This window comes from Malurus melanocephalus, unplaced genomic scaffold, assembly GCF_030028575.1.
Source record: "Malurus melanocephalus ecotype Western Australia unplaced genomic scaffold, MMel_1.1 scaffold_245, whole genome shotgun sequence".
In the NCBI taxonomy this organism is placed as follows: Eukaryota; Metazoa; Chordata; class Aves; order Passeriformes; family Maluridae; genus Malurus; species Malurus melanocephalus.
This window is the reverse complement of record NW_026623477.1, coordinates 146,108-164,690: the sequence shown is the minus strand read 5'-3', so window position 1 is coordinate 164,690 and position 18,583 is coordinate 146,108. Positions and strand designations below refer to the sequence as shown.

General features: G+C 42.8%; 1 protein-coding gene across 1 annotated transcript in view; it reads right to left on the bottom strand.

Annotated features, from left to right (window-relative positions):
- LOC130578914 (receptor-type tyrosine-protein phosphatase gamma) overlaps nucleotides 1-18,583 on the bottom strand; it is a gene marked incomplete at its 5' end in the record, with an annotated part of 132,002 nt that overhangs the window by 9,140 nt on the left and 104,279 nt on the right. The window contains 10 exons of the mRNA XM_057375317.1: nucleotides 1,067-1,195; nucleotides 1,624-1,700; nucleotides 2,924-3,017; nucleotides 4,916-5,062; nucleotides 5,401-5,536; nucleotides 6,563-6,735; nucleotides 7,140-7,274; nucleotides 7,507-7,641; nucleotides 7,868-7,950; nucleotides 9,579-9,675. Coding sequence (XP_057231300.1) covers nucleotides 1,067-1,195; nucleotides 1,624-1,700; nucleotides 2,924-3,017; nucleotides 4,916-5,062; nucleotides 5,401-5,536; nucleotides 6,563-6,735; nucleotides 7,140-7,274; nucleotides 7,507-7,641; nucleotides 7,868-7,950; nucleotides 9,579-9,675 — 1,206 coding nt within the window. The remainder of the gene's footprint in view (nucleotides 1-1,066; nucleotides 1,196-1,623; nucleotides 1,701-2,923; nucleotides 3,018-4,915; nucleotides 5,063-5,400; nucleotides 5,537-6,562; nucleotides 6,736-7,139; nucleotides 7,275-7,506; nucleotides 7,642-7,867; nucleotides 7,951-9,578; nucleotides 9,676-18,583) is intronic.

Below are 18,583 nucleotides of genomic sequence, written 5' to 3'. Positions count from 1 at the left end.
CTTGGTACTGCCTGGGTCCTGTGCCACCCCTCCTTGCCAGCCAACACATCACACACTGACCACTGGGCCAAGGCTGAGATGCCACTGCCTTGCTGGCCATTCTCCATCCAGCAGGGATGTGGCCAAGCCCAGTGTTCCTCCTTCAATCACTATTGTTCTGCAGAGCAATTTCATGTACTTGGGAGGACAAGATCAGCCTCTTCATTTCCACCTGACACACTTTCATTTCATTAGTGCTTTCTCATTCGATCGAATGTCTCTGAGCACTCCTTGCAGTGCTGCAATCCCTTTCATCCCCACACACAAGCAGCATATTGACTGCTGCCTCTTTAGTAGCCCCTCATGACTGCTATTTTCCTGCTGTAATGAAGGTGGTTTCTCTTCCACTTTCAGCTACAATTGTCTATTCACCTCAGTGATGCGTGCATGAAAAAACGAACCGTTTAGTTCTTAATCCTTTTCAACACGCCCTCTTGAGACGTGCTAGTAAATCTGGAAGTAGTGATTAGCACTTCACCTGTGTCTCCTTATTCTCTCTCTCTGTCTGACTCATTATTTCCACTTAAATTAACATCCTTGTTTGCTTTTTACTTTCATTAAAAACGGCATGCGAGGCCTTGCACAGCCATAGCCTTGCACAGCCTGAGGCTTAAGCTTGCAGGCAAACAAGCAATTATTCTGGTGTCCCTACCTTGCATTTCTACTCGTCTCAAAGTCCTTACCCATAACCCCAGCCTCTCTATGCCCTCAGTGCTTGCCTGCTGCCAAGCAGCCCTCAGGAGCCTTGCAGATGTCACCAGAATGGGCCTGTGTTCCTGTGAGCGCCGTGGTCCATCAGCCCTGGGTGTCCAGGGGTGAGTGCAGAAGGTGAGAGCAACAGAAAAGCCCCCACATCATGGAACTTATCCCTTTATAACCAGCTTGTGGCAAAGTTTGAGAAGGTGGCTCCAAAACTGGCTTTGCTTTCAGCCAGAAAACAGCCCCAGCAGGCAACTGAGTGACCCTGTRCTGTGCCCAGCTGGGCTGTGACAGTGGCACCTCGAAGGGAGGGACACGGGCTACTCACCAGGCTCTGGTTGTCCGGCAGCATGACAATGATCTGTGCATTGTGRTCCCAGATCATTCGCCAGAAATCTTTAGTCGTGTGTGGCAGTGGATGTTGGGTTATGATGAACTCGTTACTCCTGTAGTAGCCCTTTTGCAGCAAAACAAACACACAGTTATTTACTGCCTTCCCTACTTTTAAAGCATTACTTTAATCTCTGGGGACATATAATGACCCTATTTCATTTTATTTCACAATATTTTTCACACAGACTGTATTTTTTTAACTCCATTTCAATTCTACAGAGTCCCTACTGCTTTAATTTACTTTAAATCCCAGTATTTATTTGACTGTATCTCACGGAAATGCACAYTCCATCTAAATGCATCTTGTAATTAATTTTTTTAGGCAAGAATCTTTAATAAAACACGGTTAATAGCTTTACATTATGGGGAAGGTGTTAAAATCTCATCTGTTAATACACAGCCATTACATACAGAATTARGACAATTATAGGCATCTGGTATTTAGCACCTTAGAATTGATTTTACTTTGTAATTAGGTGTTGGCTTCCTCACCATGATATAAGAGGCATTAATGTAATCTGTTCCCTTCATTCCAGGCAGCGGTGCCAAGCCCACTCTAGCACGCTCAGCTATAACATTAAAAAAAAAAAAAAAAAGATCAAAGTCTGGTCATGGCACAATGCAGAAAGTAAGAATTTTTCAGCCGTTAACAAAGCAAACAGTGTGCAGCTCCCATCTCCCACAGGAGCAGGCCAGCACTTTAACTGCGTTAAAACACTGCCTGCTAACACAGGATATAAAAGAGAATGTTGCACAATATTCCCACAAGGACAAAGTAATTTCAGGAATCAAATTTTACTATAGCAAAGATTTTCACAGCAGGCTGAATTACCAAATAACAGTATATGCAGTGATAACAGGGGATTTCGGGTAATTCTTGTCTATAGTGTTCCATTTGTCTCCAGCAGCACACAAACCCAGCTGATTTATTTTGTTTTCCTTACCRCTCTGTAGCACTGCATCTCTCACAGGGTGAGAGAACCTCTAGARACAAACCTTTTCCCTAATGAGGAACCTCCCAGAAGTGTGTGTGCTCTTCTGCAGCTCCATGCTTCTCTGTGTTTGAGGGCTGGGTTCAACATCATCCCCAAACCCCCTGACAGGCCCCAAAAGCCAAACTGAAATCACTGCAGCTGCGTGACGCAAAGGGCCAAATCATACAGACTATTTCTGGTCTATTCCCATCTGTTTTTAAGATGTATTCTGATGACTTCYCTTTTTATTAAACTCCCTGATGGACTGTGTCTGTGCCACTATTACTTTGTGCTGGCTTGGCTGTCATCTGTCCTCTGTGTCCTGTACTGACGTTGTGCTTGGTCTGGTGCAAGTTCATACTGCTTGACAGCCCCGCACAGATTCCATATTAATGACTGTGAAACTGTGTCCTCAGGCACTAAATACCCTCAAATCTGGGGCGGCTCACACACTGAAATGGAGTGCAGTAGCTGAATTACAAACAACTGGTGCCAATCACTCTGGGAGATCTCACCAGAGCTGGGAGCTGGTATCAAAGTAATCTCTCAGTATTCCACAGATTTATCCCCTACCTAATTATTCAAATGCTTAAGCACTTCAAATTAACATTTCACTTGGACAGTATATCTGGCTGACACTGCAACTATTTCCTTTTGTTCAGTTTCATCAGGGTAATATTGGAAGACAAGACAGCTTGGGCTGAACAAAAGATTACATTTCCCCTTCCTAGTGGCTATGCCTTTTCATGCATAACACCAGGAGAATTCGGTACAAAAAGTTATGCTAGGCAGTAATCAAACCGAAGATGTGATCTTACATGGCACGACTGATGAGTTCCTGTTCTTCTCTTTGTTGCAGTCTTTCTGAGCACTGAAGCATTCCACGTATTTTGCATTACACTGTGTAACCAGCTGAAAGAGAATAAAGTAGTAAGTCAGTCCTCAGAGCGCTCTAAATGAAGAGAGGAGGCTTCTTTGCCAACTCCTGCAAAGATGCATTACTAGAAGAATAAACTGCATTGTTAAACTTGTTTAAAGTACTCAAGTTTCCAGTGGAAATCATCCTTTCGATACAACATGTTTAATAGATAAAAAGATCTCTGCAGCTCTCAGCTTTGAAACATCCTGAAATGAAGTTCCATCAAAATGTATTTTCACAGAACACTACATTTCATTATCTTTGAGAATATATTTCACAGACTTTCAGATATGTTTAGTCAGAAGCAGATCTTGAGGAATAAAAGCAAYAACAAAACTTTAATACTGGGTTTTTTTTTCAAAATAAAAGCCAGATCATTGCTGCAGAATGTCTTTTTCTGCCAGGCCTTGGGGAACCCACTCCACTGGCATCTGAGATCTGAGGCCATGTGTTACGTTCTCTGGTCTGCCTTCATTCTGGGCTGCTTAGAGGCACAAAGAAAGGCAGATTTGTGTTTGAATATTCCCCCAGTGCATGGGGAAACTCTGCCAGAGCGAAGAGAGTAAAGGTGGCTTTCACATCTCCTGCACTCACACCTCGTCACTCAGTGTCATTTCACTCTAAGGTGGTTGAATGGAAATTGCTGTACTGGGGCATGAGCACAAGTTATTTTCTGCCAGRTCTGTGGCAGCAGCAGAAACAAAGAGAAAGATCTAATAACTGTTGCTGGTCACATCCCAGTTAGAAATGCACTCTAAACAAGACAGCACTCAACTCATCTATGCACTGGCATAAGCCCCATTAGAAGTTATGGGATTTCTAAATAACTCTGCAATGTTGTCAGAGAAAGTAATTTCTGAAWATGACACTTAGCGCTTTCAAACTTYGCCAYGAGTCATCAGAAAACATATAATTTATACATATAATTTAGCATCGTGCATAAAAGTGCAGCATTTTTTAAAAYAAGGTATCTTTTTCTCCCACGCCTTTTGAGCATGTGCGTGTGCTTGTGCTTGTTTTTTTAATTCAGTAATTAAACATCTGGAATATCTTGAGTGATGGAGAAATCCTGAGATTCCTACAAGTGAATTCAGAGAAGAGCCTGTTCATTTTTTTTAATAGTTTGGCACCTGGTGTAATTTAACTGCTTCCGTTCTTTGGGTAGTTATTGGGTAGTTATTAACTGAGTGAGTTTAGCTGTGAAAACAGATGTCATGAATAATCTCTCTATGATACAACCTCTCACAAAATATTTTACAATGTATTCAAATAAACTGCGATCAGAAAATCTTGGGTTTCAGATAAGAGATCTGGGCAAAAAACCAAAAATTACTTTGGCCAGGAAGAAAGCAGCTATGACATAACAGGAAAWGCAGCAAGTGTTGTGATTAGCAATGAGTGTAACAATGTGGGAACAGAGCAYAYAGGCCCCTTCYAGCTGGGAGGCTTTTCCATAACCCCAAAAAATGAGAAAGGCATTTTGTGTTTCCTAATCTTAAAACATTTGTAGCCCTTTCTCTACAGTGATGAAACAGGAGATGGTGCAAAGAGCTCATCTCCTGTCTTTCCCTGTATCTATGTGCGTGAGAGCCAGAGTTTGGAGGAAGACTCCCAGCCAAGCTAACCACAGACTTGGGAACATCCAAGCCCCCTTGGGAACAGGGAGACCAGCAGCACAGTCCAGTCAATGTCCCTCTTGTCACCTCTGACTAAAGAGCATGAGCAGCAGTGTAGCTAAGACTGCAGAGAACTGAACTTCTCAAGATGTTGTGCTGTGCTAATCAAATGTTCTGGTTTGGTTCATTAGCCATGACAACTGACAGTGAYGACAGGCCATATAAAAGAGTGTAGGAAAATTAGGTCCCTCTGGATGGCAGTGATTAAGACTTACCTTGAACTGTTTTTCTAGTCGTGTCTTCCCTCCTATGCCAGGTATGAGGATGCTGTTAACATAACTATGCAGCTGGTTGGCAGATACTTCAGTCTCCTTCCCGAGGATGGCTTCCAACAAGGCATCATGAATAAAAATGTACTGCTCCTAGAAAAGCATCAGCATGTCAGGTAAACACKAAGGATAACCCAAACAGCTGGCTTTGTCTGAGGGGTGTTGCACACTGAAGGAAAGGGTGTGCAAAACAAGCCACCCATGCAAATACTGCCAAATTCAGCATAAACATTTATAAATGTAGCACAAACAACTCTGAACGAGTTAAAATCTGAAGTTTCTGGTCTAGAAAAAGAGAGACATTCCACTGCAGAAACGTATCAGTAATATATTCAATTTTTACAAGGTTGTAATTGGAAAAATCTATTCTCCTTTTGATTACAAAACAAAAATGAAYAAGGCTTTAAATTCAACCCCACTGCAATTTTTACCTCTGTCTGGACGAGGTAGTTGCGCTGTGTCCTGATATGTTTCAGGAAACCCAGGACATTAACTGTGCTTTTATCTTTTATCTGCTGCAGCATACTGTCTATCACAATGTAGGTACCAGTTCTGCCAACACCAGCACTGCAGAGAGCATAAGAGAAACCCATGAAATAAATACAGGCAGATGAAAGCAAATGCARAAGTAACAGTAGAACAGAGCTAAGCAAATACTCCTATTCACAGTCTTTCATTTTCCTCCAGCTTCAACCATTAGAATTTCCCAGCAAAATATTTTGGTTTTCTCWAAATATTACCAGTGGRTATTTCTGTGCTTCAAGATGAGGCWGAACACAATACAAGCCATCACACCTGTGCCAGCAGCATGAGTGTGAGGCTGCCATGGCCCTGGATTTCACACTTCGACTTTTCCCACTGCTGCTGTTACTGGTGCTGGCTGGATGAAGCCATACAAAGATCTACCCTTGGCCAAGCTGCTGCTATCCTGGATTGCCAAGGTCACTGTGAGGCTGTCCTGGTTGGCTTCAGCCTTGAGGTAAAGCCTAAACTGCATRGTGGAGCTGGAAATGCAAGTGGTTACCAGCACTATGGGAAGGTATGAGAGAGGCTGATCCTGTGGAGGCAGCACTCCTTGCAGGGAAGGAGAGTGGTCCAGGGCTGAGAGAGATGGGAATGCTTTAGAAATTCTCAGCTTCTGCTGAGGAAGAAGCTGTAATCCCCATCATCCTCTCCTCCTTGCTAGGGTACTGTGCAGCCCCCTCACACACAGCAATGAAGAACACATCCCTGAACTGTTTTATCAACTGACCTATTGCTCTGACTGCAAATGCTGGTGGGTCAGTGATGTTTGCATGCCCAGGTGTCCGTGTATCCACACTGTTGGTTCCCAGCAGTGAACAGGCAAGCTACAAACAAGCTTTGACCAAGGAGCTTCCCAACCACATCACTGCAATTCAGCAGTTCAGTATCATGGCATGAGCAAACCCCTGTGTCAGCTGGGAAGCTTCTGCATTGGAGCTGTCTTAAGATGTAGGCACAGTGAGCTCACGTGCACTGGGGCTGGCACGCTCCTCCTGTGTTAGTAACCCACAGTTTGTCTTAACTGAGCTTTAGCTGTGCTTGCCATGGGAGCTGTCACAGCCATCGTACCTGCAGTGCACCACCACTGGTCCCATGTCCGGGGTTCTGGCTGCYGAGGATCTCCTGACGAAGGTGAGCACGGGCAGAGCGTACTCGGGCACCCCCATGTCYGGCCACTGCGTGTAGTGGTACTGAATGACCGTCCTCTCGTTCTGCCGCCCTTTGGGGTTCCCTTTCTGACCCTGTGTGCCAAGGGTGCACACAGACAAGAGCGAGAAGAGGGAAAAGAAGCATAGAAATATCATCAGTCCTTCTGGCTTGCTCAGCTGAGAAAGTGCTGGACTCTGACAGAACAAACCTGCAGCTCTGCCTCCTGCTAGGTGGAGACAGAGTTTGAGGAAAAATACATGTGGGAACAGGTAATAACAGCAACCTCAAGGACACCAAAGCAGCAGTGCACTTGAGAAAAAGAAATACARGCTAAACCTTAACAACAGGCCCCTTGTAATCCAGGCTTTGCTTACTTATTTCCCACCCACCTGGCCTCCAGGTTGCCTTATGCAAACACTGAGTTTTGCTATGGTGTGTCTTGTATCCCGTACAAGCCAGAAGGCACCTGGGTGGGAGCAGCAAAGGCTTGGCTCACCTTTTTCATCTTGGTGTTCCTGATGGTGAAGCGGCGCACGGTGTAGCAGGCGTGGACRTTTGTGCTCTTCAGCGTGACGATGATGTTGCCGTACTCCTCGCTGTTCTCTGTCGGCCAGTACTGATCRCATTTCCTCTGAACACAGACACAGTTGGGTGAGTTGGCTAAGGGCCTGAGCTGCTGCTTTGTATTTGTGTTTAGAGCTTTTTGAAAAAAATCATGGCTAGGTATGTAGCCCTCTGTTCTGTTAGTTATGTATTATGCATCAATACTTGTCASCTCAAACCATTTAAAAACAAATTCTGCCCAGGTGATTTGGGGAAGTGTTAAGAAGCAGTGACTGCTAACAAATGAGAAAATCTCTTACTCTTCCTTTTTCAACAAGGTTCGTGATCATGACAATGATTCCAGTRTTTTGTTCCCAAATCATCCTCCAGAAGTCTTCAAAGGTAGACTTTAAAGGTCCCTGGGTAGCAATGTAGGCTTTTGCTTTGTTGTAACCCTTCAAAGAAAACCATAATGCCAAGTGAGATGAAAGCAGTATCATRGCAGAAAAATTAATATTTTAGAGGTAACAAGAAAGGTGCTTTTTTCATTCAGAATAGGGAGGAATTTGTAGCAAAATTAACAGGTGAAGTTGGAAAATGCAATTATTTCACAAGTGACAATACTTCCTCCTTTGGAAGGATTCACAGGTAGAGCAGATAAAAACCATTAAAACAACTTACATCGACATAATTAGCATTAATGTAGTCACTGTGCTTAGAATCTTTCCCCGGTAAAGGCCTTAGYTTCACCCTGCTGTGATCATCTGCAGGTTTAAAAACAGAGCAGAGAAACATYAGGGAAACACAGTTCAGAACTGCAGGCAAACATCCCATTTCCTGGGTATCAGGGTTGCCTACTAATACACAGAAACAATTGGCCTGGCACTGGAGTCCAGAGGGAGATGGGAGTATCTGTTCTTTGTCATCTGCTCATGCGCAGGTCATCAGTCTTCACATCCCTTAAAGTACGTGGCTCATGCTGGGACAGCTTCTCTTTAAATGGCACTGGAGCCTCAGGAGCACAATTTCTAGGATCATCTACATCACTTGAAGCAGTGAGATTCAGAGAGCCAGGGCACCCCACGGGGCTGTGTCACACTGCCTCTGCTTGGCTCAGCTCATTATCCTCCCCTCAGTGCTGGGCTCAGACAGCTCTGCTGGCTYTGGGAGCTGAGTGAGTGTCCTCACTCCTTCACCACCCTGATCACACCACAAGGATACACTTCAGGTTGTGATCTTTAGCTGCTCTTTTTGTTTCACCTAAATGCTTGGCTCCATCTTAAAGCAGAAAATATTCACAGTCCTCCTGCTCCTAGGCAGGGTGGTCCTTCCAACTCATGCATAGATGAGATGTGAGCCAACTTGAAGCATAAAAACTGGTTTCATTTGCCTTCCTTGAGGACCAATGGAGAGAGAGGTTTCTCCAATGACAACAGAAAGACTGGAGTGCTTCAATTCTCCTTTAGTGTCACATCTCTGTGCCTAGAGGGACCAGACATCTATGTCTAAAACCACAACTGGGACACACTCACTGAATGCCTTTGCTCACTGAAGGCCACATACCAAGCCTTTCACAGGTCTGGGAATTRGTCCTCAGCCAGCACCTTGATTACTTCTAAAAATCTGTTAGACATGCATTTCCTTCCTATGCTATCAAAAGCATTCAAGATGTATTGCTATGTTTATGAACATTGTGAACTTTTTACCAGTGGCYTTTACATGTCTGTTCCTAAACCAGCATCTACTGCATCTGCCATTCACTCCACATCAGAGAACAATASGGAAAAAGTTACTGCACTGCCATCCCAGATAATTTGCATTCTAGAGCAGAGTCTGGATTTGCAGTTCTCAGAGGGATACAGGCAAAGCCTGCTCTGTGCTAYGAAGATCACTATTTGTCCAAATCCTACACACAGCTAAAGCAGTTTGAAATACAGCAGATACACTCTGTAAGATTTAGCACCTTTGGGATTGTAAGGTAATCCCAGGAATCATCAGTAAAACTCTTTGCTCCACCATGCACTTCCCTCAGGCCAGTTTTCAGGCGTTAGCAGGCAGAAGAGCTCTGATCATCAATTTATCCCAGTTATTCCTCTGCAAAATTTCATACCAAACTTAYACTTTGAAAACTGTGCTTGGACTGTCAAACTGTGAAACATTTCAAAACAAAARCTGGAGTGAAATTCTGGCCCTGGAGAGGTCAAAACATTCACTACCTTTAGCAGGAAAAGGATCTCCCAGTCACACTTTCACATGTTTATTACTAATTAGGGTTACTTATTATGTGTAATAATGTAACATGGGGCCACTGCCTGTCCCAGTCACACACACACAGCAAGAGGAGAGTGCCTTTTTGGGCTGATTCATTGTGCTCAGACCAGAGCTTACTTACAGGCCAGGATGTTGATGTATCTGTTCTTGTGCTTGTTGTCAGGATGGTTGGAATGCTCTGCAGTGATGTTCATGTCAGCCGTACAGCGCTGCACTTCCTGGGCAGAAAAATTATTCAAATGGAAAATTTGTCAGTCAAAAAAACCTGAGCTTTCTGTCCTTTTGCAACAGCTCACAGAAAMCACGTTTAAAGTATCAGTGTCACAATTGCTGGGTTCAACACAGTCTTTCATTATTGTCCTGTATGTTGTATTCTCTTACACTGAGCTGTGCCAGCTGTCCCTGGAGCAGGGTCACACTCCTCTCCACAGGCTTGGGGACAGATGAGCACCCTGAGGGCCACCTGTCCCCTGTGACCACCAGTCCATCACCTTCTGACTGCATCTCCTGCCATGTCCCACTCTGTCCCTCCCTGGGGAGCTGAGACAGGATGCCTTAGAGGTAAGAGTGCAGTGTAAGGAACTAAGAACAAAAAATATTGCAACAGAAGACTTCTGACCACTGGACAAYTTATCTGCTTATAACCTCTCAAAATGGGGTTTCTGACATTTAAGTTTGGCACTGACCTTTTGTTAGTTCTCTGCAGAGAGATGCCTTTTGTAAAATACAAATAAAATAGATCTCTGAAGATAACAGTSAGTGCTTTAAATACCACAGCTTGGACACTGATTAACAGCCCCTGATACAGTGAAGAAAAGGTTGCATCCATGTATAAATATATATATATATTTATAAAGCTGAGAGATGCCAAGCTTGCCAGGGTGTTCATGAAGCCAGGGATGCAGATTATTGTCTAGTTGGGGCTGGAGGTTAGATACCTAATTCCCATGGAATTATTTAGTTCCCAACCTATCCCTTACTCTGTTCAACAAAAAAATACAGGGCTATTGAAATGGGGCAATGGAGGGTCTTTTTTTGACCCTGAAGAGAAGCAGCCATTCCCCTAGACAGTTACATATTTCAGAGACTGCCCTACAAACTGAATCACTCACAAGTATTTYCATCTCCAAGGTAAACCTTTTTAGTATCTGCTTAACCACAATCCTCCTGAAAAAGAGAACCCCCTTTTTATCACTAGCATAAATATTCTTCATTTAAAGACACTTTGTTGAAACAAACAAAAAAAAATTAAAATTTGGAGTTTACAAAGTTGTGGAAGAAATGATGTGTATTGAAATCTTTTGTGACTCCCAGAAATTGCACCAAACAGAACTGATTTCCCCCCAGGATATGTGAGGAAGTGCCAAATTACTTTGTACTTCAGACTTTAAAAATAACAGTATAGAACCTAAGAGGGAAAGTCATTAGGAGCTCACAGCTGCTACAAAGATCACGAGCTAAGTGACAGAGAAAAATTATCACAAGAAATGCTATACAAACAGCAGATGTAGGAGTTCAGCATTATGCAGACATTTCACAAAGGACTTGCATAGCAATTTTGATATCTTCCCCAGCATTTACATTTTAAAAGTGCAAAGCACACTAAAACCTTGAACGTTTTATAGCTTTTATATCCATGTGACACTCCCAAATAACAATTGCTTCTGTCTCTCTTCCCAGCCCTCCATAGGGAGAAACATACTGTGCTCAAGGAGATGAGCTGAGTAAAGACAAAGACAAATCAAGCAAAACTCTCAGCTGTCCCTAATAGAATTTTCATAGTTCCACTTCCATCAAATGAATAAAAAACATATTAGAGTGTGCTCTTCCCCTAATTCTGCCTGTCAGCTCCAGTGAGCAAGGACTTCAGATTACACAATGGGCAGGGTCAGTTCAGCCTAACTTATAGATGGAAAAGCAGCGATATTTACATGTTAGGTTGATTAAATGTAATTTTGTTTTACCTATTTTTGCATTTAGAAATCATAGAACATCACTGCTGTATGGTTACAGGTYACTCCTAAAAAATACCCTCCCTGTTTCTGAAAAGCTTCTTGTCAAACCCTACATCCCTGCRTCACTATAAAATTCTCTTCAGAAGTTACTAGCATTGAAAAATTTATGCCAAATGCTGTAGAATTTAATACAGATTAATCCAATAAGATTCTGTGGAGAATACTCTGAGAAGTTATAGAATTTAATAGGGAATTACCTCCCTGCTAAGGAATTTTTTCTGACAGTTTAAATACTACATAGTAAATGTATCATTTCTATTAAATTCTATAGGATTTTTCCATAAGGGAATTGTTGGTGAGGTTAATCATTTTAATTAACCTTTTTATGTTGATGGTGGCTGTTTCCTCGACTGTACATGTTCCCAGCTGGCCAATATAAAGTTAATAGAAGAGGAAGATTAAGCTAAGATGGTGAAAAACACAGCAATGGAAAAGGAGGTCTGACGCTGTGAGAGCTGATGATCTGAAAATGGCTTTTCTTAACACATAGCATTCTAAATGGTTTTTAATACTCTGGAAAGCTGCTGTAATGGAGCATTCGTATGTCTGCACAATGCAAAAGCACAGTAAAAGGAAACTAGTCCAGAAAAGCTTTCTCCTTGCCAATATGCCTCAACTATTTTTGTCTTTTTAAAGCCTTCAGCCCTCCCCTCCAGTCCAGGACACAGCCAAGGCTTTGGGACATTGAAGGGGTCAGTGAGAAGGGGACTGAGGACATCTCCAGCTCTKCTGGGCCGGGTTTGGCTGTGCTGCATGGACAGACAGGGTGGAGAGCATGAGCTGGTTATCCACYGTCTCCTACCCCTCCAAGGCTCATCTCTCCAAATTCTAACAGCAAATTACTAAACCACAGGCTCCCCCCACCAGCCAGTAAGGCCTAAGTTAACRTTCCTCTGTTATTAAAGCCCAGGTGGTTGCCTTTCATCAATGCACAAAGGGCTGCAGGGAGACAAGGCTAGTTGCAGCCTGCTATCTGTGCCTCTGTTGAGAGTGTTATTTACCCCTTGGTGGAAGAGGACACTCCAGTGTTAATAAACAATACCCTGGAGAAAGTCCCCCAAAGTCCCCATTTTAATTATGCTATTTTACCACATTTGTGTGTATCACATATACACTTCCGCAGCATTTTCTGTTGCTTATTTAATGAACATTCTGAGATTTCTAAACCTTACTGGTCACCAAGTCCTTCAGTTGCACTTAGAACATCACCACAATTGCATTATTGTTATAACCTACGCTTGCAGGTCACCAGGTCAGGGCTGACCCCAGGCTGCTCACTGCAGCTCAGCCTAAACAAAGTCCTCCCCCAGCTGCTCCTGGCACCTTGGAGTAGGACAGATAGCGTTTGTATCACCACATCCATAAATCATCCATAAACTTTGCAGCTCTAGAATATTTCCTTTGGCTTTGCTTAATCCTGCTTAGTCTCCTCCAGTGATTTTAACGGCGGCTGGCTCGCACACTGCTGCTCCTCATGTTTAACTTCCCAGAACACATTACTGTCCCAGGATGAATGGAYACAGGCTTTATTCTGTCCTTTCAACTTATCACTGACAACCCGAAAAACCAAAGTACATGGTTTCAATTGACCGTTAGTTACTGTAAGAAGTGTTCTAGTCTATGCCATTATGGCTAATTTACCTTTTAATTATATTGTCCATGCTAATGCTAATTGGAATTTGATACACCCAGGTTTAACGACCCATTTTAATTGCCTTTCTGAAACAAGTTACAGATTAGTTTCTTCTAAACTTCAAAGAATTTCCATTTAAGGGTAAAATCAAACTGCTCCAATGTCTTGCTGGCAGTGTGAGGTTCTGAGCAGGAATTTTTGCTACAGCAGCTGAGCAGAACWTGGTCTCTTGATCTGGCCTTACAAAGCACTGCTGCTGCTGTTTCCCATTACTCCAGGCTGATGTCCTGGCAGGGGCTGAACTGTGAAAGCCTATGAATAGCAATGAGGAGGAGTCACAACAAAGAAAGGATCCTAATCTGAGCGACTAAACCTGAGGATATCCTTGGYTATGTTTTGATATTAACATTGATATTTTTCAGCATGGAAGCAGGTCGTTCATCCACCCCCAGTATCAGTTGTGAGATGTCATTTTAATCCCAAATTACAAGAATTCTGTGGTAGTGCCCTTGCTGTTTGTTTTATCACAGCAAACATAAAGACAGCATACCAACAGAGACTGCAGATAATATTTGAAGCTATCCCACAGGAACAGTGTAGATTTCTGTGATAATTTAGCAGTGGTATAAACTCTCCAATGGCACTTGAGATAGGGGTGAGTTGGGGACAGYCTAGAAAGAGGTGAAAATAAACAAACCAAAAGGACTCAACACAGAAAGAACATCAACAGATAGCTAAAAACTGTAAATGCATGAGAGGGGAAAGGATGGTGGAGGGAAGGTGACAGAGTCTGACCAAAACCTTGCATTGCCCAACCAATGGCTCATCCTTGCAGGGCTTCCAGGCAGAAACCTTGGGAATGGCTGTGGTACTGTGGTTAGTAATAGAAACCCCAGATATTTGAATTTTCTTTATTGCTTCTCTTCATCTCTTAATTCACAATGCCAGTTTCTGAGGGTGGGTGAAGCAGTGACATAAGAATTGAGAACTCTAGGAAGGCCCTATTCTGCAGCAACCCTTCCTCCTCCACCTCCTTCCCTCTGGTTTCAGCACAGCAAAGCACAGGCTGAGAACACCTCTAATTAAGACAATTTTGGSCCAGGTTTACAAAACATTCCCAGTGCAGTATTCCCTGCTAGCTGCATTCTTTGAAATGGCATCTTTCTACTGCCAAATTCCTTGGTGCAGATGCAGCTATAAGCATGTGCCTGGTGTGAGCTGTGTCTTATCTGTAAGGGATGTCATTATAACGACTCTGGGTTTTCAGCATCTCAAGAAGTGTGCAAAGTGCAGCATTATCTGTCTTCAATGYGACCCTTTGCTAAAGAATAACGTTCTGAGGCCCCCGGTTAAAAAGAGCCAGTGACCCCTGCCCTGAGCAGCAGCAACCACGAGAATAACGTTAGCAAATCCCTGCCACATCGCTGGAAATATAGATTTATGTTATTTTCTTACATTTCAGGACATTTAGAAGAAGGTGCCACTGGAGTATAAAGATATTTTCAATTTATGTGATGAGGGAGCTAGACAGCCTGCCTCCAAGTTCAGCGAGCCTGTTCAGAYTCCAAATTGGTAATGAATCATTACACTCACACAGCCACAGGCAGGAGAGGTCTGCAGAGATTGCATTCCCCCTCTCTAATCGCTCCCACAGCAGCACTGACCAGCCCACTCCACAATTACGGAGGAGGGAAATAAAATTGTCTGATCTCAAAAATCCAAATGCTGCATTAAACTGTAAAAATTCACAGCTAGCTTTGGGGATGGAAGGTGATTTCTTGGCTCCTTTCTTAGAGCAAAAGGACACGATTACTCAAAAAAACTTACTGTGTTATTCCAGTAACTGGCCAGGGGGAGGGAGTGAAAAGCTCTGCCGTGGGAGGTGGCACTTCACACTCTTTTTGATACAGGAATTTGGAGGGCACATGTCCTATATAGTCAGGCTATCAGGGGAATAGAGGATGAAAAATGTGACATCAGTTTTTTAAAATGAGATCCAGAAGGGGTTTTAGGCACTGCAGCCCACTACATCTGACTTCTCTGTGGGGCAAACTGCGAGACTCTGCAGTAGAGGAGCAGAGCTAGTGAATGCCTCCAACACTCTGAAAAAAGGTCCCTGAAAAAGTCTACAGACTGTCTAGAAGAGAGCAGCATATCAATTTCCAAAATGTGTGAAAAGACCTCTCAGAAAATATTACTAAAAAAGCCATTCTGGTCTTGGAGCAAAAAGAAAACTCGCCTTGTGCATTACCAGGTTAGAGGTGGGACTACCTGCCCAGGAATTGCCAGTGTTCAGCTTTCACTGGTGGGACCTTATGGGGACCTAACCTATTCACAAATGGACTGCAGACGAGACAAARTGTGTTTACAATACAAAATTATTCAGGATAATTAGAACAAAAGCTATTTGTGAAGGGAAGATGAACAATCTCACAGCACTGAGTGGCCGAGTGACAAAATGGCAAATGAAATTCAATGTTGATAAATGCAAARTGATGTACTTGGGGAAAAAACAACCCTAACGACACATACATACTGACAGGTTCCCAATTTGCTATTGCCATTCAGTGATGAGACCTTGGGGTCACAGTCAATAGTTTTCTGGAGGTGTCAGCTGAGTGCTCAGTGGCTGTTAAAAACCAAATGTGTGTTAGGAGGGAAAAAAGTAATAGAAAACTGAAAACTGAACTCTGCAGTAAAACCACCGGTCATATACTGTGCACAGCTCTGGTCTTCCTTACCAAGGYTGTGGTAAAGGAAAGAAAAAAGGTACAGCAGGAGCAAGACATTGTAAATCTAGAGTGGCTTCCTCCAAAAGAGCAAAGTGAATAATTTAGACTTCTTCAGATTTGAAAATGGATTATTAGGAAGAATAAAAAGGCAGACAGACTCGTGAGAGACATTTAAGTAAACAGGGATGCACTTTGTAATGTAAAAACTAGGACGCACCAAGAGGAGTTGTAAGACATGAATTAAAAGTAAAAGGAAGTCTGTTGTTGTGGAACAAATTGTAGAATTCATTGCCATGGGATGATTTGGACACCCGAAGCCTAAAAGGGTTCAAGAAACAATTAAAAATTTATAGAAGAAAGGTCTGTCAAAGACTGTTAAATGTAATGATGCCAAGAAAATCTCTGGCTAGACAAGGAGTAGATATAATCTCTGGCTCAGAAAGTCTTTCAATCTCTGTTCAATGTTGCCCTCAAACCCTGCCCCAGTGCCCCTGTACGGGTGTGGTAGCTCATCCTGCACACCACAGCAAGGCAGTGCTGGAGCTACCTGAGGGCAAGCCAAAAACCTTCCCTGAATGCTTTTTAGTCTAGTACTGAACAAACTGCAAGGYTGAATATAAAGAATTATGTTAGAGACCAACACTAGTGATGCAGGATCTTTATTTTAAAAAGCTATTTGTTGTTCAGTATTAAATTGGATCCTGTATTTCCAATTTATATCAAAAATTGAAAATTCACGGGACTCAAAGGAAATCTTAACAATTCTATATATACAAGAAAACCCAGCTATCATCAGACAATAAAGCTGGCTACTTGCACTATGATTACCCAAAGGGAATAAGGATTCATTTTAGATGTACTTTCCAAGGGAAGATTTGTGAGTTCAAAGCACTTTTTTCCTGTGCACATAAAATGCTTCCTAAGCACATTCACGAAATATTTAGCTGTAATTACAGCTCAATTTAAGAGGAGGAGGGAGTATTCACACAATTTACTTTCAAAGGAATCTTTTTCATGTAAAAAACAACTCAACACAGCCCTCAACATGCTGCCAAAAAAAACCAGCAAGAGACACCAAAATGTAGCAACAAATAAATGGAGGATGTTTACCTTCCACATTGGGCAGTGTATGTGTGTGCCTAGATTAGTGTTCTGYTTTTCAGCTTCTATCTTAAACCTCCTGCCACAGAAATTTCTGAAGAGACTTTTGATCCTTTTTTCTTTTAGAAAATATCATGCACTGGCTACCTTTGGGAAGATTTATTTATYCTGCAGTATTGATGACATTATTTYAGCATCTCCTTGCCATCCTCTTTTMCTTTTAGRTGCAAAAASCCATATTTTTTGTGTGACTGCASAATCCATTACGCCTTTTCAGAAGTTCCACGGTATCAAATGGCTGKGGTACTTTCTACCTAAGGCTAGGAGCCCTGTAACAGKGGATTTTYTGTYTAGCTGGAATCTTATTATTTCTCCATAAAACATTAGCTAAGTCTTCTCCAYAGCTGGCAGATGTAACTCCAGTACATGGACCATGGCTGGGTCTGACTGGATGTAAGAAGAAGCACTACAGCCACTCCAACAGCTACTGTGTAAATGCAACCTTGAGTCCCACTATCCCTCAGCCACTCTGCAAACTAGAATTCTGACCTTTGAGTCAGTTTGGGCACTTGASAAACATTTTACCCACATGCTCTGTGAAAAACCCTGGGTTTCAAATCAGGCCCACAGCAGGGCAGAACACCAGCCACGAGAGAGCTGGGTGGTTTATCCCAGAGATCGCCTTGTTCCTCTTCCTACTCCTTACTCTAACAGGAGATTTCATTTACATTTAGGAAGCYGAGACCTCAGCTGTGGAGAAATACATCTGGAGTAGCTCCCCTGACTTCAAAGCAGACGCTCCAAGTTTTAAGCCAGCACAGAGAATAGAATTTGGCGCAGGCAGTGCAGTCGGAGGAGTTTAACTTCCCTTTCCCTGTGCTCCCCACAACGGGACTAATTGGCCAAAGCCCTCTCCAACTGGCTGCCACAGCACAGTGCTCACAGCAGGCAGCTCCAGGAGGCAGGGAAAAAATAAGGCTATTAGAGCAGTGTTTTTCTTTCCTAAAACACAGGCRGAAGGTGTCCAACATTTGTTAATAGCAGTGATTTTGTGACAGCTGAAGCAAAGCCTGCTTAAAGCCAGACCAAGTTTACAGATGTGTTGTTGATTATTTTGAATAATTAAATGGTGTAAAACCCAGCTGTGATGAATAGCACTGGGGTCGCAATTCATAAATAATTGAGAAGAGTGAGTCGCATTTGATCATCCTGATCAAATTCTACTCTCTGGAGAATAAATGTTTGTCCTGAATACCATCAACATTGTTAAATGCCTCAATATTCCTGCTCAGCCATCCAGCCAGCAGTCAATTGAACTAAATCACTTTAACACCTTACACATTTGCCTTCCTCATGAATACAAAATGTTTCTAACTTACACAACGCTTTTTGGGCATCAGACAAAGCAGACACTCTTTATAGACAGTAACCAAACAGCAACAATAAACGTTTCAAATTATCCCATTAAAAACAATTCCTGCATACAATCTTGTCTTTACAGTGCAGTAAGCAAAGAAGCTGTAGATATAGGGCCACCTATTTTGCTTCAGTGCCTTGTTTGTAAGCAGAGCTGCTGCTCTGATTCACAGGCAGCAGGCAAACACACTTCCTTTTGCTGATGGAAAAGCCAGTAGTGCAACTCCAT